Consider the following 20,955-nt stretch of genomic DNA (forward strand, 5'->3'; position numbering starts at 1 on the left):
AGGGAATATTTATTCATCAAAGGAGGCTAGAATGGTTGAGTGATTTATCAGCAGAGTTAGCAAACTCAACTTTCTCTTAGCTGCATGTACTAACCCATTCTGCCAGGTAGTGGTTACAGAGAATACTTGGGAGTAAATCCACAACATTATGACCCAATTTTTGCTAGTAAAGTTGCGTATTTGGAACTGCCTAAGCTTTTTAAACAAAGAGGCTGAAACATCAGTTACTAGTCATTTATAAACTTTGTTATTCTTTGTTTTGTATCAGTCTGTCAGGAATGCAGTGTAGCTTTATTTCTTCCTTGAAATGTTACTTCTAGCAGCCTACTCATTTCATGGTTTTTTCTAAGCTTCTCAATATTCTTCAGAATAAAGAAAACAGCTCATTTTAAACAAGAAGTTTATTTAAACAACAAGACGCTTGACTTGAAGGGAAAACTATCTAGGATTCATTTCTTTTAGAGTAATTTATCCCTACTTAAAGACAGATTGCCCTACATGTAACAGCTACGTACAAAAAAGTTATAAAATTGTCCTTGGTTTTACAATGATAAATGAAAAACATTAAAATTCTCCAATCGAACAAGGTATGCAAGGATTTTTATGTTGTTCTTTTTTTGTTAAACAGTGAGAGCAAAATAACTTACTGGAATATAAAGATAAGAGCTGACTGAGCATGCCACTAATGGAGAGAGGGGGTATTTTCACAGAAGCAGTATTTTCCCCCATCCCATCTCCATTTGATGTCGATCAAAACATACCATTGGCCATTTAGTTAAAAAAAAAAATGCAATATGCTTGTGCACATACACAGTTACTTTATGTACAATAAAGGAATGGGGAAGGGGAAAATGAAAGAATAGAGAAAACTATACTGTAGTAGTCAGGATGTGGTGGAACCAAATTGCGGCTTTCTAATTGAGAATGTCTTCTTGGTCTGGAGGAACAGAGTTCTGGAGTAAAGTAGCAGGTTCCCTTTTTAGTAGACACCTCCTGTCTGCTGCTGGAACACATCAATTGTATCTTCATCCTCCATTTCCAACTGGCATACGAGAGAAGAAAAACAAATGGAAGGCCACTGATTATCAGCTCTTAAGATCTGTAACTCTCAAGTACCCCGAAAACTGCACAAGTTCCACCCAATTTCAGTGTTCATATTGTGGACATCCCATAGCTTAATGTAGCACCAGTCTTAAATTAACTTTTCACTTGGTCTTCCTTATATGAAGATTATAGAAAACTTAGTTTTTAAGTGAAAAAGCTGGGGAGCACCTGGGTGGCTCAGTTGGTTAAGCATCTGCCTTCGGCTTGGATCATGATCCCAGTATCCTGGGATCAAGGTCCACATTGGGCTCTCTGCTCAGCAGGGAATCTGCTTCTCCCTCTCCTTTTGTCCCTCTTCCCTGCTTGTGCCACCCCCCTCTCAAATAAATAAAATCTTAAAAAATAAGAATTTTAAGTGAAAAAGCTGAATATGTGCACGAGTTAAACTGCCTCCCTTTTAATTATTGAAAATAAAAATGTTATAAAAATGATAAATTTATCACTTATCATAATGATAAAAATAAAGAATTATATAAAAGGGCGCCTGGGTGGCTCAGTCATTAAGCGTCTGCCTTTGGCTCGGGTCATGATAGCAGGGTCCTGGGATCGAGCCCTGAATTAGGCTCCCTGCTCAGTGGGAAGCCTGCTTCTCCCTCTCCTACTGCCCCCGCCGCTTGTGTTCCTGCTCTCGCTGTCTGTCTCTGTCAAATAAATAAATAAAATCTTAAAAAAAAAAGACATAAAAAACAAAATAAATGGAAATAAGAATATGTGTAAAGGGTCTCACTGCAATGTTGTTTAAATGAGCAAAAGACTGGAAATAACCTAAATATCAATAAAAACTCAAAGAAATGTGGTACACTCTTAACATGAAATACCACACAGATTTACATGTTTAGAAATGGAACTATCCCTAAGATATAATATTAGGCTAAAAACAAACTTAAAAACTAGGTAGCAGAGTACCTGGGTGGCTCAGTCAGTTGGGCGTCCGACTCTTGATTTCAGCTTGAGTCATGACCTCAAGGTGGTGAGTCCAGCCCTGAGTTGGTCTCCAGGCTCAGCAGTCTGCCTGGGATCCTCTCTTCCCCCTTTTCCCTCTCCCCTTCCCTCTGCTCATGCTCAATAAATAAATACAGGGCGCCTGGGTGGCTCAGTTGGTTAAGCGACTGCCTTCGGCTCAGGTCATGATCCTGGAGTCCCTGGATCGAGTCCCGCATCGGGCTCCCTGCTCAGCGGGGAGTCTGCTTCTCCCTCTGACCCTCCCCCCTCTTATGTGTTCTCTCTCATTCTCTCTCTCTCAAATAAATAAATTAAAAAAATCTTAAAAAAAAATAAATAAAATAAATACATACATAAAATCTTAAAAAAAAAAAAACCAAAACCAAAAAAACTAACGAGATGGTGAAAGTGCTTACAATATGACTATATTTATATTTCTAAAAGTGTGTTTGTGTATGCGCACGCAGGCATAACATGAATGCATCCTGGCACGTGCAGGAAGCATTGCAGTTAGCTCTGTGCAGTAAGGGAAGGAATATGTGTAAGGACAGATTTATTAAAAAACTACTTTAAATTTTAAACTGTAACTCACAAACTAAGTTTGCAAGGCTCACTACCCACACATTATACATAAAAGAACCATCCTTTCTACCACAGTAGAAAAATCTTGGTACATATGGCAATCCTATGAAATAAATAACCTTTGTAACAGTTTATTATGCTGAGGGCGCCTGGGTGGCTCAGTTGTTAAGTGTCTGCCTTCGGCTCAGGTCGATCCCAGAGTCCTGGGATCGAGCCCCACATCGGGCTCCCTGCTCCGCGGGAAGCCTGCTTCTCCCTCTCCCACTCCCCCTGCTTGTGTTCCCTCTCTCGCTGTGTCTCTGTCAAATAAAAAATAAAATCTTAAAAAACAACAAAACAAACAAAACCCCACAGTTTATTATGCTGATAATTACCCTCAAAAAACACATTCTAAAAACTGGTAATTTGGGGGGAGAAAAACAAAAACAAAAATCAAGAACCCTGGATACCTAAAGACAAGAAAGGGAATCATTTCTAACGAAGTTAAAATACACTAAAAGTAGGACTGTGGCATTAAAATGTTAATGACTAAGTCTCAATTCCCTCTTTTGTAAATTGAAATAGCATTCAGTTGTAAGAATTAAATGAGTCGAAGAGAATATTTAAAGAACGGTGGGCACTTAATTATATTACTATTAAAACTGGTCATTAAGATGTTCTAATTTTTACTTCTATTTAATAAACATTGGGAGAATAATTCTAAAATGAATCAATTTCATTCTACAGTTAAATTCAATTTCAAATTCTCAAAGGAATTTGATTCCACATTCAATGTAAAGATTTTATAATGCAGTTCTGAACAAATCCTCGTCACAGTTTAATATCTGCAGCCAGCAACGTAGAGACACGAACTTCTTTTTGGTGGTGGGTGAGAGCATCAAAAGACAGCAAATACATCCTAAACATCCAAGCTTAGCAGAATAGGTTTTTATTCTTCTTAAACCATCAAAACATGTCTTCAGCCTATCTACTAAAATAAAACCCCCAGCATGTTACATTTATAGTGAAACTTGCAATGCCTTCAAAGGATAGAAGAGTTTTTCCTGTCTCTCATTCACCAAGGGAATTCAGCTCCTCCTTGTGGCTACCTACTATAACTGCTTCTTAGAGACTCATCACAGGAAATTACTTCAAAATATTCTTCCCTCAATTACAAACCAGACATTTCAAAAAAAAAATTTTTTTTTTTAAAGATTTTATTTATTTGACAGAGAGAGACACAGCGAGAGAGGGAACACAAGCAGGGGGAGTGAGAGAGGGAGAAGCAGGCCTCCCGCCAAGCAGGGAGCCCAATACGGGGCTGGAACCCAGGACCCCGGGATCATGACCTGAGCCGAAAGCAGACGCTTAACGGCTGAGCCACCCAGGCGCCCCAATATTTCAAATTTTTGAAGGTTATCAACAAAACCACAACCAGGGTAGGCTGCTTCACTCCTACCATATTTACCACTTTCTAGTTTTTATGGACTGATAAATTTAAAAGTAGAAAGGCTCCAACTTAAACTTCTATCAAAATATTTTTTCCCTAAACTAGAAGTCTTGAGTGGAACCCGAGAGGGTAAAAAGAAACAAAGACAAAGAGCTTCTGCCATAGAAGACCGCCCAGCTGATATCTTACAAAGTGACATGTGAAGAGAGAAAGGGATCAGACACAGCATCACCTTTTGCAGAGGCTTTGGAAAGCCACATAGTATCAAGAACCCTACTGATCGAGCAAAACCATCAAGATACTTCCAGTTAGAGCCCCAAGATCCCTTTAGTTCACAAGGACAACTAAAAGCGATTTCAGCATGAGAAGTAAAAAGACTCAGGATCAACAGCCAACCAATCACTTGTGGGGGAACCCGGAGTATGATCAAGAGCTATAGCAACAAAAACAGCATTCTGAATTATTTTCTCCAAATAATGCTGGCAATAGGAAAGAATGGATTAAATTAAATGACCTGTCAGCTTTACAAAACGATAACTGGATATTTAAAAACCACTGACATATCCTGAAGAAATACTAATATTCATATTTTAGAGTTTTGCACTTGGGTGAAAAACTGTATTCCAATGTCTAAAAGTTTACAAATAAAAACAAGGCTGTTGAGAAAATTACAAAACACTGACTTTTCTAGTTAGCACAAAGAGATTTTTACCTGTGCAGGTGTGTCTGTTTCATTGATTGGCTGCCCATCAAATCGGAATCTGATCTGCCTCATTGACAAACCCTACAAGAGAGTTTAAAAGCAGTAAGAATGCAAAGAAACAGAACTAAAATTATATGCATACTTAGCCATAAATATATTAAAAGAAACCTAAATAAACAATCATCAACATGTTAACATTTCTGTGTGGATAAAAAGATTTGGCATGACTTTCACACTTTCTTTGAACTATGTTTGAACTTCTTTGGAAAAATGATTTTTTAAAAAGATTTTATTTATTTCAGAGAGAGAGAGAGAACAAGCTGGGGGAGGAACAGAGGGAGAGAGAAAAGCAGACTCCCCACTGAGCAGGCTGACTTGGGGCTTGATCCCAGAATTCCAGGATCATGACCTAAGCCAAAGGCAGACGCTTAAACAACTGACCACCGACCACCCGGGTGCCCCCAAAATGATTTTTTTAAAAAAGGTCTTTTTAGGGGCACCTGGGTGGCTCAGTTGGTTAAGCAGCCAACTCTTGATTTTGGCTCAGATCACGATCTCAGGGTCGTGAGATGGAGCCCCAAGTCAGGCTCTGTGCTCAGCAGAGTCTACTTGAGATTCTCTCTCCCTCTCCCGGTGCCCCTCCCTCAACTCACACTCCCACTCTCTCAAATAAAAAAATCTTGAAAAAAAAAAAGGTCGTTTAAAAAAGCTGTATTACTTTGAGACCACAGCTACTCCAAGCTTGAATAGATTATAGCTTCAAACTATTTTTTTTTTTTAAGATTTTATTTATTCATGAGAGACAGGCAGAGGCAGAGGGAGAAGCAGGCTTTCCGTGAAGTAGAAAGCCCGATGTGGGACTTGATCCCAGGACCCTGGGATCATGACCTGAGCCAAAGGCAGACGCTTAACAACTGAGCCACCCAGGTGCCCCAGTCAAACTGCATTTAAATGAGTTAGAAAGATACTGAAATTTAAAGTAACATATTTGCACAGCAACATTCTTCTGTGTTTAAAGAGCTCTCCAAAAAGGGGGGAAAAACCCACCCTTAATAATGAAAACTGTAAGTCACCTAAATAAATGTAATAATTAAAATTTTGCCTTAAAGCTACTTAACCTTCATTTCTATCCAAACAATTCCTTTCACCAAGCAAGAGAAACCTATGTCAAAACCCAGCACAATGTTAGGCACACCACAAGAATTCAACAAGTTCTTACCCTTCGGTAATCAACATTTCCACCATAACTGTCCTAAAACCATCCATAAGCACACAAGCTTAAAACTGTGGAATACCTCAAAAGAACCACCTGCTTTTAAAATTCCTTCTCAGTACTTACCTAGACCAGCAATGATTATTTGTCAACCTCTCACTAAAAAGCACGCTCCAGGAGGGACAAGAACCTAAGACTGTCGTGGTTATACTGCATTCCTTGCACACAGCAGGTGCTCATGGGTATGTTACTGATGGAATAAAATGGATGAAATGCAGTATCTACCTTACCATGCTTCATTTTATTTAAAAATAAATCTAAAGCTACTAAGTTGAGGAGCAACTTTATTACAAAAAGGAAATTTTAAAATTACATTACTAGAGTTTAGCTTCAAGAAATTTTTATATTTAAGGAGATAAATGAGCCTAAGTATGCCCCTTCTGCAAAACAGATTCGGAAGTTTTACTAATCATTACCTACCTGGGTGGGGAAAAGGGGAAAGGAACAAAGTAGCAAAGCTGGTAACTGCAGCCAAATGAAGACAAGAGAGGAAAATAAAGTATCTTTGGAGACATGCTGTGAATATATTAACTGGAAAAAGAGCTTTTAAGGAAGCATCCTACAAAAAAATCACTCCTGTATCATACTCAAATCACCAGCTATAATTACTGTTACACAAATCCCTGTGTCAACTTAACTGAGTTCCTAGGACTAGAATATTGAAACAAAGTGTTCAATACTTATATGACACCTGTATTCCTTTATTTAACATGGATTCATTAAGTCTGTCTTTAAAACTACCTTTAACATGAAGATCCTATTACCTTCCTTTAAAACTCTAGTCTGACACGTAACACTTTCAGACTAGCCTTTGTCTTGAGGAATACAAGCAATTCCCAGACCAGATAGGAGACATCCACAACCTTAATTCATTCCTCATGACATCCAAATTTAATTTGTGATTATGCAAAGCAACCATGAATTAAATGCCAAGCCATTAACTACTAACTATACATTTGCAAACACTCCATCGAAGACCCATTGCTGTAACAAAATACTAAGCCAAATGCTGGGTTCTTCCTCTACTATATCCACTAGAAAGGTCCTAAGGTCAATGGCATGGCCATTCAAAACAAGAGGGGAAAAAAACACAAGACCAGAACACGCATCATATTCCTTTATTACTACCTGTTTGCATGCTTTTCCTTAACAATAAAATGTTTTATTTTGCTACAGATCAAAAGTCCCAAATTCAGGAGACTTGCCTTTCAGATTCCATGAATCCTGTAAATTCAAACAATGAATTTACATTAAACCAGTATTTGGGTTCCACTTCTGAGTAAATTTTATCCCTGAGCTTTACCTTCAGAGTTGTACCACAGAAGAGCTCTGTGAGGTTATCTCTTTGGATCCCTATTTCTTCATTTCACAAAAATGAACGGGACTAAACCAATGAATCAGCCTGGGCTCTCTGAAGGCACTTAACATTCCATGAAAGAATCTGTTATAGTAAATGCACACTAGAGTGGAATAGTATGCCCTCAGCCAAAAGCTATACAGCTGACAAAGTGGGCAAACTCAATTCTACATGTGAATAGAAAATTTATTTACAAACCAACCTCTGGAGGCAGTTTGAACGTTCTCTATCACTTTATAAGCATTTATTGAACACACTCTATATGTCAGGTAGTGGTTTAAGTTCTAGAGAAATAGTGAACAAAAAGGCCCTATGCTCATGTAGCTTACATTTTAATGGAGAGACAAATACAGTGATCAATACAAAAAACAGTGAGAGGACCGAGTGATGGGAGCAGAAGCACTCTGAATTAATCAGGAAAGTCTCTGAAGTTAGTAATCAACCAAGAGTGGAATAAAATGGTTGAGGGTTCAGCACTATCCAAGAGAAATATGTGAGCTACATATATAATTTTAATTTTTCTAATTGCCACGTTAAAAGCAGGTAAAATTTTAAATGTTGTAAATCAATATATTAAAAATCTTTTTGTTTTAACATATAATTAACATTTGAAAAATTAAGATATTTTACTTTTCCCACTATGAGTTTTCAAAATCTGGCATATATTGTACACTTTCCAGCACATATTAATTTGGACTAGCCATGTTTCAGGAGATAAACAGTCACACGTGGCTTGTGGCTACTGTTTTGAACAGTACAGGTTTAAGTAGAGAACAGAATTTGTTGATGGATTTTATAGGAGTTCTAAAGCATCAAAGATGATCCCAAGATTCTGACCTCCCAACTAAATGTAACCTAGTGCTATTTATTGAGAGGGGACACCAGAGAAAAAGATTTCTAGGAGTACAATCAAGAGTCTTTTGCACATTCAATTTGAGATGCCTATTAGACATCTACTGGAACCCCTCCAAAGATCCAATGCCAACTGAGTTCATTAGAAAGTAAATATGAGCATTCAATTAATCTTGATAAGAAATCCTTAGTCAAGAATCCTGAACTGTCAAAAAAAACACAAAAAACCACCTTTAACTATGCAAATTAGATTGGATAAATATTTTAGACTTTTGGGGCGCCTGGGTGGCTTAGTTGTTAAGCGTCTGCCTTCGGCTCAGGTCATGATCCCAGGGTCCTGGGATCGAGCCCCGCATCGGGCTCCCTGCTTGGTGGGAGGCCTGCTTCTCCCTCTCCCACTCCCCCTGCTTGTGTTCCCTCTCTCACTGTGTCTCTGTCAAATAAATAAATAAAATCTTAAAAAGAGAAAAAATTTTTTAGAATTTTTAAAGGCGTTATACCTACACTTAAAAAGCAGGGATCAGCCCAATTAGGTGACACTTCAACTCCCTCTTCCTTAGAATGAGAGAAGTAAACATTTGAAAAGTAAACAGGGATCTTGTTTCAATCAAAACTCTGAGGTTATTCCCAATTTAAAAAGAAAATGGGAACTAATCTTTCCAAATTTTCCTGAATCTTATCTTCAAATTCTATTTGCATTCCAAGTGATATGCAGTGGAATTATATTTTTTATGGATTACCAATACTTTTTCCCCTAGTGCAAATTAAGATGGCCCCAAGTTTAGTCAACTTAAACCTAACTGAAAAAATTTAAGAAAAACTTTATTTACATGAGTAATGCACTAAAAAAAATTTTTTTTTGACAGAGAGAGAGACAGTGAGAGCAGGAACACAAGCAGGGGGAGTGGGAGAGGGAGAAGCAGGCCACCTGCCAAGCAGGGAGCCCGATGCAGGGCTCCATCCCAGGACCCTGGGATCATGACCTGAGCTGAAGGCAGATGTTCAACGACTGAGCCACCCAGGCGCCCCAATACACTAAATTTTAACATACCAGGAAAATCACCGAATTCTTGATTGACCTACTAACTCAATCTTACAGAACAATCTCATAAAGACAATCTGCAATATGGGATGTGCTATGTGTCTTTGTTTTTCTGGCATACGGTATAAAGCCCCAGCACATGGTAGGCATCTGATAAATATCAGATAAGTAAAAAGTTCCTTTGGGTCCCCTACAAGAAATACAGAAGTCTTAAATATGAACAGTCTAGGATTAATAGAAGTTATCAATAGATATGTATAATAAAATCTTAATGGTTAAACTAGGTAGTAAGCACGTGGGTATTCAATGAAGTTTTTCAACTTTGAATTACAGTTGAGTTTCCATATTAAGTTTTGAAAAATAGGACCATTTAAAAAATGTATGACCATCTAAAATCTAAAACTTAGTAACGAGAAAAGATAGGCAGAGAATTTTGTTGAAAACCACTAAATCTAGGGCGCCTGGGTGGCTTCGGCTCAGGTCATGATCCCGGGGTCCTGGGATCGAGCCCCACATCGGGCTCCCTGCTCCTCGGGAAGCCTGCTTCTCCCTCTCCCATTCCCCCTGCTTGTGTTCCTGCTCTCGCTATGTCTCTCTGTCAAATAAATAAATATTAAAAAAAAAAAAAAAAAACCACTAAATCTAAGCATGAGTTTCTACTTTGTAAGGTATGCTATGTAAAAGTTCTACAAGATTACCTTTTAAAATTCCCCTGTAACCTGAAGGGGCACTAGTGTTCAAATATGGAAGACGCTAGAGTAAAAATTCTTTAGCACAAGTAGGAAGTACATATTTATTAGTGTGTAGAGGGATTTCACCAAAATTCTTCAAATAAGAGTACACTGAAATTCATTATCTTTTAAAGAACTATAGGGGCGCCTGGGTGGCTCAGTCATTAAGCATCTGCCTTTGGCTCAGGTCATGGTCCCAGGGCCCTGGGATGGAGCCCCACATCGGGCTCCCTCCTCTGCGGGAAGCCTGCTTCTCCCTCTCCCCCTGCTTGTGTTCCTGCTCTATCTGTCTGTCAAATAAATAAATGAAATCTTTAAAAAAAAAAAAAAAGAACTTTAAGATTAGTTTACGTATGAAGATAAAAATCATATAAGCACAGTATTCTATTATAAATAAATTAGGCATAAAACAAAGTTTCAATCTCAAAATGAAGTTTATCCTCAGTTTCTTCCAAATGCCCTTAGAGCTCATGCAGGAAGTCCAAATATCAGCTCAAACTCAATCTCCCAACTTCTATAGGTTTAAGTCTTACTCTATTTGGAGCCTATTTTTAGGACAATTTGCAATGCAGACAACTTGTTTTTGTCTAAAAGAATGACTTCCCCAACTTTTATATGTTATACATTCAAAGTTGAATAAAAAAAATACTTCTGCCAGGTTATTATTGAATTAACTAATAAAGGTATCAGAGTTTTTGATATACTTGCAAAAGTCATCTTTAAAGTTGCCTCTGTATTGTTACAGATTCAACCTCACAAAAGGAAGCTTCTTTGTCTTAAACTCTGCACTCACCTCCCAGCATCTATTCATCTCTACTTCCTCTTCTTGCTGTCCATTTACTAATTTCTGAGTAAAATGCAAATGTCCCTATAACATAGGAATGTTTCTGCCTGACTCAGGAGGTTAAATTTCTTGACATCTACCATTATTTAAGAAAATATTACAATTTTACATGCTTCAGGAAAATTGCAGTTGTTAAACTCACAATTTAATTTCCAAATTTGTTTAAATGCTCAAAATGTTTTGATGTGACACAAATTTTAAATGGATTTAAAAAAAAAAAGAGCCTAACAAGAAATTTTATCAAGATCATTCTTATTCTTTTATAAAAGTAAAATCTCATCCCCTGAGGAACAAATTCTGTGTTGTGGCTATAATTTGATGAATTCTGGCATAGGACTAGAATCATATAGAATATTAACCAAACCATCCTAAGGACTTTCATGAAGCATCAACATACCAAGTGTAGGATATAACTGATATGTCAAGTATATAAGTGCATTCATTCAACCAAAAGATAATTATAATATTATGCCAGCCTAGCTTCTGTTCTCAAAAAAATAAGGTTTTTCTTAATAAGTTTTATTTTAAGTGCGTATGTCAGTTCCTCACCTGTCGTTCACAATAGGCTTTCATTAGTTTACTAAGTGGTGTATGCCTCTTAATCTTAAACTGCACCACAGAACCATCCTGCCCCGCCACCTTCAAATTAATATGATCGTTGTTCTCAGTCTTGACTCCTTCCTGTTGAAAGAAAAATAAAAGTATAATTTGGAAAATGTGAAAAACAAACACCTTTTAAAGTAGCAGCAGCCCAACTTGCTTCAGAAATCAACAGGTTTCTCATTCTGTATGATAAAAGAGTATACAGCTGTTTTCAGCCGCTGAAATCAATCTGAAAGATGAAAAATCCTGGAGCGATATTAAATAGCTGTCGCAGAAACGGAAAAGTAGCCTACATGCAATACCATCAGCGAAAACCATTGACTTTTATCGATGGGTCCCACTCAATTCACTGAAAGGCACTCCTGCATCTGAATTTCCTAAAATGGCCTATTTTATCCCTCAAAATTTGTCATTTCCCTTAAAAAGATTAAAAATAACCATCCTTTCTCTTTATAAAGCGCTTTAAGTACAGAATGCAAGGATAAAAATCTAGAACTTGCAACCGAAAACTCATTACAACCGTCTTGTTAAAAAGTTACTAAACTCAATTTAATAACTTATATCTCAACTACATTTAAAAAAAACCTAACTGGGGAATATCCCTCGATTCTCTCTGAAGCAGCGGTAGTAACTTAGAACCACTATTCATGTTCGCCTCTATTAGCAGCCTCACTTTTGTTTATTTTCAGTTAAGAGCTCTTATTCTCCCCTCCCCTTTGTTGTCATGGGTCAAATGCAGTTTTCTTCCAAGTCTTCCTTGTAGATTTCCACCCAACCTGAAGTTCACCAAAATCAAAGGCTGATGTAATTCTGTAGCCCCCAAGTCACTTCAGAAAGGAAAGGGGAGGGGGTGTCACAGAACAAACCCTACGAAAGTCCCGTGTGCCAGGATTAGAAGCGTGTGCCTCAGTCCTCACGGGAAGAGCCTCCCGGTGCCTCAAAACCCGCGTTAAAAAGTTAAGCCCTACCAAGTCTTTCTGCTCGCACCTCTGCCTCCAACTTCTCGAAACCGCACGGTCTCCGCAGGTTAGGGGTGATCTGGCACCCAGGCAAAAGCCCCTGCCCAGCCCCCTGGGGACCCCGAAGCCGGGAAAGTGGGAAATACTCCCCGGGAATCCCCGAACCCCCGGCCCCTCACTACGGCCCGACGGGGAACCCATCGGCAGCCCATTGATTCTCCTCGAGCCCTCTCCAGGCCAGCGCGGCGCGGGGCAGGGGTCCCCAGATGCCCGCAGCCCCCCATCCCTGAGGGGGGAAGCCCGGGGTGGAGGGAACTCCCCGCCACCGCGGAGGCGGCAACACCCGCCGCGGCCAGGCGCGGGGTCCGCGGAGGGTGGGGACACCGCGCGCCCTAACGCCCCTCCGCACGCGCGCCCGGCCGGCCGGGCCGGAGGAGCTCCGCTCGCGGCCGGTGGGCCCGCGGGCGTCCGCGATTCGCCCGCCCTACTCGCGCCCGGCGCGCACTCCGAGGCGGTCGGGGGCGGGGGAGGGCGGCGGGGCCTCCTCCGGCGCGGGAGGGAGGAAGAGGGGAGGGAGGAAAATGGCGCGGAGCGCCCGGGCCTCAACCGCGGCCGGCCCCGTGGGGGGCCCAGGAAGGCGCGGGGAGCCCGCGGCGGGCTCGGGCCGGACCCCGGCCCGCGCCGTGACCCCGACCGCGCGGCGAGCCGAGGAAGCCAGCGCCGAGCTCACCTTGGGCTTTTCGTCGGCCATGGCGAGCGCCGGAGTCTCCTCAGCTGCCGCTTCACAAAAGAGGTACCAGGTCCGCACCGAACGAGCACACAAGCAGCACCAGGAGCGGCAGAAGAAGGAGGCGGCAGCGGTGGAGGAGGGAGAGGGCGCGCGCACGTCGTGCGCTCCCTCCCCCCACCCTGCGTGCGCGAGCACGAGTCGCCGGGGCTTCCTATTGGTTGCCGCCTCGCGGGAGCGCGCAACGCTTACATAACCACCCCCACCCCCCGCCTCGCACCGCCCTGGCCTGGGCCCGGCGCCCGCCAGGCCGGCGGGAAGAGGCGCGGACACGCGCACCCGGCCCGCCGCGGGGGCGCGCCTGGCTCTGGGCGGGGCTGTATTGTCCTCCTTCTGTGGTGGAGCTTAATCAAAATGGCTTCCAGCTGGTCCTTGGTGGGGACGAGGAGGCTCGAGGCCTAGACGTGAGACTCAGGCCGGGGAAGGCAGACTGAGTAGAGGAGGAAGGGGGAGCCTAAGTAAAAGCCCCAGCAGGAGGATCTGGGAAAAAACCATCTTGTTTGGTGACCCAAATGCAGCTTTCCACACGGTTGGAGGTACATCACACTCACTCAGCCTCTCATCTTTTGAATTTTAAAGCTTCAGCTTCAACCCGCTTCCCACCGGCCTCTTGCTTCAGTGCGGTGCCTCCTTGCTTCTTGCTGGTAAACCCGTACTTGGCTAGCTGAGGAGAAATTTTCATCCTACAAACTCCTTACTCATGGCCTGGCTCCCAACTTCCAAGAGGAAACAGGATCTGTAAGAGTGAACCACTCAATATCCAGCTTCCAAACCAATCGGTCAGGTTAAAAAATAGAAGTAGGTCCCTCCTGTCTTAGGAACAATCCTGACTTCAATGCAGTGGATTCCTCCCGCTACTCTCGGTAGGTTTTATTATTTCCTTCGTCCTGTGCTTTCTTCCACTCCTCCCTTAGCATAGAAAAAGACTCTTGATTCTGTTTCCTTCTTCTATCTAACTCCATTCTTGGCCAAACATCTTGAAAAACTGTCCATGCCAGCTGCCTCCACTCCCTCACCTCCCACTCACTCCTCAATCCACGGCAATCTGGTGCTGTCCCTGGAGCTCCGCTAAAACTGCTCTCTGCAAGGTCACCACAGGCTTCTGTGCTGAATCCAGTGCGCCTCCCCGTTCCTCACTCCTCTGAACTCCCTCCCTGTGACTTTGGGCTGTTGACTCGGGCCGGTCCTTGGTCCCTTTGCAATTCTTTTCCTCCTCAGCCCTTCCCTTAAATGTTCCTTGCATTCTGTTTTAGATCCTTTTCTCTTATCACTCTGTTCCCTCTCCTGGGATGATTTCACCCACCTTCTATTACCACCTATTAGCTAATGATCCTCAAATATGTATTTCTAAACTAGATCTTGCTCTGATCTTCCAACCCGTAAATCCAACTGACCTGTGAACATCTCCACCTGGATGTCCCAGAGGCACCACAAACTCAGCAAATTTCAACTAAAATTCCTTACTTCACCTTCCGGGAACTGCCCTTCTCCTTTGAGTTCTTGGTTCACTGAGTGGCACACCATTACAACTATTTCTCCTCCAAGCCGGAGAGCTAGGGGGCGTCCTTGACTTCCTGCTCTTCTTCACCCTCGCCGGTCCCCATGCAAAGGATCTTTGAGTCTAGTCTATTCCACCTTCTAAATACCTACCAAATCTAGCTACTTCTCTTCAGCCTCTGTCTGGTCTCTGGGCTAGTCTCATTTCCTGGGCTTCCAGCTGATGCTTCATGGGGAAAAGGAGGCTTAAGGCGCTAGGTGTAATACCGGCCAAGGAAGGCAGATTGATCAGGGCAGGCAGGTGAAGCCTGAATTCAAGTCGGCTTACCCCAAGGCTACTGCAATAGCCTCCTGTTTTGTTATTATTTTTGTAAGGTACGTCCCTCTTGTGCCTATATATTTGAGTGGATCAGAATCATCTGGGGTACCATTTTTTGTTTGTTTTTGTTTGTTTTATTTTGTTTTAAGCAAGCTCTACTTCCAACATGGGGCTTGAACTCACTTCCCTGAAATCAAGAGGTTCATGCTCTACCACCTGAGGCAGACGGGTGCCCCTAGGGTACCAGTTTAAATGCATATTCTTAGAAAAATAAAATAAAATAAATGCATATTCTTGGGCAATGTGGCTCTGGAATCCCCCATTTTTAACAAGCTTGCCTGGTGATTCTTGCACACACTGGTCTGAGAACCACAAACCATTCTTTTTTTTAAGAATTTTTATTTATTTGACACAGAGCGAGAGAGCACAAGCTGAGGAGTGGCAGGGAGAGGGAGAGGGAGAAGCAAGCTCCCCGATGAGCAAGGAGCCAGATGCAGGGCTCGATCCCAGGGTCCTGGGATCATGACCTGAGCCGAAGGCAGACACTTAACCGACTGAGCCACCCAGGCGCCCCACAAACCATTCTAAAGTAAAAACAAGGGCGCCTGGATGGCTCAGTTGGTTAAGCGACTGTCTTCAGCTCAGGTCATGATCCTGGAGTCCCAGGATGGAGTCCCGCATCGGCTCCCTGCTCAGCAGGGAGTCAGCTTCTCCCTCTGACCATCCCCCCTCTCATGCTCTCTCTCAAATAAATAAAATATTTTTTTATTTTAAAGGATTTTTTTTAAAAGATTTTTATTTATTTATTTGACAGAGAGAGACATAGCGAGAGAGGGAACACAAGCAGGGGGAGTGGGAGAGGGAGAAGCAGGCTTCCCTCGGAGCAAGGAGCCCGATGCGGGGCTCGATCCCACGACCCTGGGATCATGACCTGAGCCGAAGGCAAACGCTTAACGACTAAGCCACCCAGGCAGCCCAATAAATAAAACTTTAAAAAAAAATAATAATAATTGGGCGCCTGGGTGGCTCAGATGGTTAAGCGTCTGCCTTCAGCTCAGGGCATGATCTCAGGGTCCTGGGATCGAGCCCCGCATCGAGCCCCACATCGGGCTCCCTGCTCAGCGGGAGGCCTGCTTCTCTCTCTCCCTCTACTACTCCTCCCTTCCCTGCTTGTACTCTCTCACTCTCTCTGTTGAATAAATAAATAAAATCTTTAAAAGAAAGTAAAAAAATAATAATAATAATAAAAATAAAGTAAAAACAAAAGTTTTTGCCACTCCTTGGTTCAGTGGCAATCCTCTGCCTTGAAGGGTAAAGTCCAAAATTCTTTTTTTTTTTTAAAGATTTTATTTATTTATTTGAGAGAGAGAGAGCAAATGGGGGGGGGAGGGTCAGAGGGAGAAGCAGACTCCCTGCGGAGCAGGGAGCCCGATGCGGGACTCGACCCAAGGACTCCAGGATCATGACCTGAGCCGAAGGCAATCGCTTAACCAACTGAGCCACCCAGGTGCCCAAGTCCAAAATTCTTATAAGACCTACAGAGCCCATTGAGAGCTAATCCAGGCTAACCATTCTAGCTCTTTCTCATCATTTCCTCCTTGAAATGTCTGCTTCAGTCATATTTAATTACTTGGGGTTCCTGAATGTGCCAGCTCTCTATCAACTCTAAGCTTTTGTCCATTGTAGGTACTCAAAGATTCACTGAATGAAAACACTGAAGCTATCCCTATGTGTAAGGTCATATGTTAGGCACTGGGCAAAGTCCCTGACTCAGATAACTTATAATCAGGCTGGGGGTGGGTAGGAAATACACAAGAAGTGAAAGGGGAAGAGAACTAACTGCCCTGCAACAGGCACTGAGCGGGACGTTACTAATATTAGCTCATTTTCTCCTTACACAAACCCTTCCAAATAGGTGTAGTATTTATTTGCTACTGATGGTCAAAGAAGTTAAGTAACTTGCCCAAAATCACGCAGCTGGCAAGTAGTGTTGATTGAGCTTCTACTGTATGCCAGGGAATGAACAAGCTGGGTACTATGCCAGGTACTATAGAGAAAGAGAGATGCTATCCTTGCTCTCCTGAACCTAGGTCTTCTTTTGCCATCACATACCTTCCCAGCCTGATAAGACTGGAGAACCATCAAAAAGGAATATGTCACGTTAAACTTACCCTTGTTAATATATGAGGGCCTCCAATAATCAAATGGTTGTTTAGTCATTAGCTTTTGGGCGACAGGTGTCTTACAATATCCTTCCTCTCCAAAGTTATGCTAAATTACAAAATCACTTTCAGGGAAAGGAGGAGCTCCTATAAAAAGTAGTTAAGCATATTCAAATGTGTAAGCATATATATTCCAATGGCAGGGGTTCCTGGGTGGCTCAGTTGGTTAAGCGTCTGCTTTCAGCTCAGGTCATGATCCCAGGGTCCTGGGATTGAGCCCTGCATCAGGCTCCCCGCACAGCGGGGAGTCTGCTTCTCCCTCCCCTGCTCCCCCTGCTTGTGCGCTCTCTTTCTCTCTCTCCCTCCCTCTCAAATAAATAAATAAAATCTTTAAAAAAAAAAATTTCCAATGGCAGACCAGAATTCTGTGAGTTGAACCTAGGGAATCTACTAAAGTTGTATACTGAGAGTCTCTTTCCAATTTCCAAGGGGGAAAAATGTGAAAAGATAGAAATTTCCCAACATAAAATTTCTCCCTTCATCATTTTTATAGGGGTGGGAAGGGGGTGGCTGTGCACTGGAAGAGGGTGCTTTAGAATAAGAAAGTAGAGGGGCACCTGGGTGGCTCAGATGGTTAAGCGTCTGCCTTCAGCTCAGGGCATGATCTCAGGGTCCTGGGATTGAGCCCCTTATCAGGCTTCTGGCTCAGTGAGGAGTTTGCTTCTCCCTCTCCCTCTGCCTCTCTCCCCTGCTCATATTCCCTCTCTCTCTATCTCTCTCTCTCTGTCACATGAATAAAAAAAAATAATAAAGTAGAAGGGGTAGCAAATACAGAAAAGAACAATGGCAGATGTTCATCGAGTGATTATTATCTGGGGATTCTATGCTAAGCCCTTGATCCTCACAAAACCTCTATTATTGTCCCCATTTTACAGATGAAGAAAATGAGACATAGAATGGTTGGGCAACTTGGTCACCCAGCTTGAAGTAGCAGAGCCAGAATCCTATGCAGTTCAGGCTTTCCAACTCAGAGCCCAGCGCTTAGTTACCGTCGGACGGCATATAGATCCATATGGAAGGAAGAGAAAAAACAGGCAGAAAAAAATCCTAGAATAGTGCCAGGAGCACCAGTTAAGTCGTTTTGACTTAAATTTTTGTTTGGTTGTCTCTCAGCAGAATGAAAGTTCCATGAAAGCAGAGACCTGTCTGTCTCCTTTGCAGTTTTATCCCTAACACCTTGCATAGTTCCTGGGTGCTGAAGGATGAGAGAAGTGGTAAGTGAGGAGGGAGCTGTGTGGTGAGTAGGAACTTGGGCAAGAAAGGTCTCATTCCTCTGGAAATCTAATTAAATATCAATAATTGGCATAAGAAGGTAAGTAAGGGTAGGGTGAACCTGCCAGAAGGTACTCCTCAGGGCCAGCTGCCAAAGAAAAATAATATTCCTACAAGTAGTAGGAAAACAAGAATCACAGTCTTGTTTAGAGCTTTAAATCTTTGCCAAAAACCCCAAGAAACATATAACTGAATTTATAACACAGACAACTAAAGCGTGTAGTTTATAACATCAAATTTCCTTCACATTCTAACAAAGGTTAGTTGAGTACTTGAGCTATCTCTGTGAACACTGTAAGAACACTGAATACTGAATGCCTAAATACTGCAGGAAATCTGGAGGATTTCTGGAATGGTGATATTATAGAAAACTTCCAGCTTTCTATCTTTGCGTCATGGCAAAGATAGGACTCGAGAAAAGTGCCAACAGTCAAAGCCAAGAGCCTGCTATATTACACTTTAAATGTGTCAGCTGGGGTATAACTATAGGGAAATATTGTCCCAAATCACAATACCATACATCACTGTCTAGTAATATATATACTGCACACACATAACTTAGAGGATGGCCCTGTTTTTGAGGGTGGGTATCATTGCTATTCACCTTTGTAGTCTCTGCAAGTAACAAAGTCCTGAGACCCAGTGATCAATAAATATTTACTGACATAGCGGGGTACCTGGGTGGCTCAGTCCGTTCAGCGTCTGCCTTCGGCTCAGGTCATGATCCCAGGGTCCTGGGATCGAGCCCCGCACTGGGCTCCCTGCTCAGTGCGGAGTCTGCTTCTCCCTCTCCCACTCCCCCTGCTGTGTTCTTGTTCTCGCTGTGTCTCTCTGTGTCAAATAAATAAATAAAATCTTAAAAAAGAAATTTACTGACATAGCAATAGTAACATAGTTCTCGTCATGAGAATACCAAAAATGCCTACAGTGGGTTTCCTGAATGCAGCTTCTACACTGGAATGACAATTTCTTCTAATCCCATTAATGCTCCAGTCCTACTTCTCTGTCCATTACTGGACTCAAGCAGGGCCCATTGATGTGAGGCTGTTTGTCTCATAAAATGAACAGATATTGAGCAAATCTCATATTTCACAGTTGTCCCAAATATAGATAATATCTACACACTTCAAGCTCCTGTTGGTGAGTGATTTACTCTCACCCTGAGCTGGAGAACAGAACTGGGAGAACGGTTCTCAAAAGGTGGTCCCCTGGGCAACCACGTCACCTATATTTGTGAATCTGGTAGAAGTGCAAATACCTGGGCACCACCCTAGACCCACTGAATAAGAAACTCTGGTGATCGAGTCCATGAGTCAGTGGTTTAACAAGCACTCTAGATAATTCTGAAGCTCACTGAAATTTGAGAGCCCAGGGCTAGAACAGCTTTTACTCCTCCAATAGAGAATTTGTCACATTTATAATTTTATTTCTCAACTTGAAGTCTTACAAGGGGCTATAGAGCAAGTTTTCACAAATAAGGCCTTATTTGTGTATGTGCACATATGTATGTATCAATATATGTGTATATGTATGTGTTTAAAACATTTATCAGGAACTTATTTTTATTTTTTATTTTATTTTTTTAAGAAGATTTTTTGTTTATTTGACAGAGGGAGAGAGAGCACAAGCACACAAGCAAGGGGAGCAGCAGAGGGAAAGAGAGAAGCAGGCTCTCCACTGAGCAGGGAGCCCGACGCGGGGCTCGATTCCAGGACCCTGGGATCATGATCTGAGCCGAAGGCAGTCGCTTCACCAACTGAGCCACCCAGGCGCCCCTTTATTTTTTAAAGATTTTTTATTTATTTATTTGACAGAGAGAGACAGTGAGAGAGGGAACACAAGCAGGGGAAGTGGGAGAGGGAGAAGCAAACCTCCTGCTGAGCAGGGAGCCCCCTGAGGGGCTAGATGCAAGGCTGGATGCGGGGCTGGATGCGGGGCTCCATGAAGGACTCAATGAGGGGCCTGATCCCAGGACCCTGGGATCGTGACCTGAGCCGAAGGCAGACACTTAATAATTGAGCCACTCAGGCACCCCAACTTTTGAATTTAAAATTATCTGGTAAACGTGCTAAAAGATGACTTTTTCTTCTTTCTAAAGTTTTTATTTTAATTCCAGTTAGTGTTATATTAGTTTCATGTGTGCTATATAGTAATTCAGAAGTTCCATATAGGGCGCCTGGGTGGCTCAGTCGTTAAGTGTCTGCCTTAGGCTCAGGTCATGATCCCAGGGTCCTGAGATGGAGTTCCACATCAGGCTCCCTGCTCAGCGGGAAGCCTGCCTCTCCCTCTCCCACTCCCCCTGGTTGTGTTCCTGTTCTTGCTCTCTCTCTTTCTGTCAAACAAATAAATAAATAAAATCTTTAAAAAAAAGTTCCATATAAAAGATGACTTTTTTTGATGATAAGGTAATAATACTCCTGCTAGTCTTTTTTTTTTT

The 20,955-nt window shown here is 42.3% G+C and overlaps 1 protein-coding gene across 2 annotated transcripts; it reads right to left on the bottom strand.

The window, feature by feature from the left end:
• Window positions 1–383: 383 nt before the first annotated feature.
• On the bottom strand, window positions 384–13,335 carry SUMO2 (small ubiquitin like modifier 2). 2 transcript variants are annotated; one of them, XM_064582404.1, is made up of 4 exons: window positions 13,152–13,335; window positions 11,409–11,540; window positions 4,770–4,841; window positions 384–1,042 (listed from the first exon to the last, which is right to left on the bottom strand). In XM_064582404.1, the coding sequence occupies exons 1-4, from the start codon at window positions 13,170–13,172 to the stop codon at window positions 980–982; spliced, it is 288 nt and encodes a 95-aa protein (XP_064438474.1). In that variant the 5' UTR covers window positions 13,173–13,335; the 3' UTR covers window positions 384–979. The 2 variants fall into 2 exon arrangements, with proteins under 2 accessions (XP_064438474.1, XP_064438475.1); XM_064582405.1 differs by lacking the exon at window positions 4,770–4,841 and having other exon boundaries at window positions 13,152–13,316.
• Between the last annotated feature and the right edge of the window lie 7,620 nt (window positions 13,336–20,955).

This window comes from Mirounga angustirostris, unplaced genomic scaffold, assembly GCF_029215605.1.
Source record: "Mirounga angustirostris isolate CCGP_5_RB_7025 unplaced genomic scaffold, mMirAng1.0.hap1 SCAF_17, whole genome shotgun sequence".
Taxonomy (NCBI): domain Eukaryota; kingdom Metazoa; phylum Chordata; class Mammalia; order Carnivora; family Phocidae; genus Mirounga; species Mirounga angustirostris.

Bases quoted from the DNA above. Each gene is read 5' to 3' on its own strand.
- SUMO2 (XM_064582404.1), bottom strand. From the start codon at position 13,172: ATGGCCGACGAAAAGCCCAAG. The intron at 11,541-13,151 runs GTGAGCTCGGCG...TTCTTTCAACAG, and splicing joins TGGCCGACGAAAAGCCCAAG to GAAGGAGTCAAGACTGAGAA. The intron at 4,842-11,408 runs GTGAGGAACTGA...ACTCTCTTGTAG, and splicing joins AAGCCTATTGTGAACGACAG to GGTTTGTCAATGAGGCAGAT.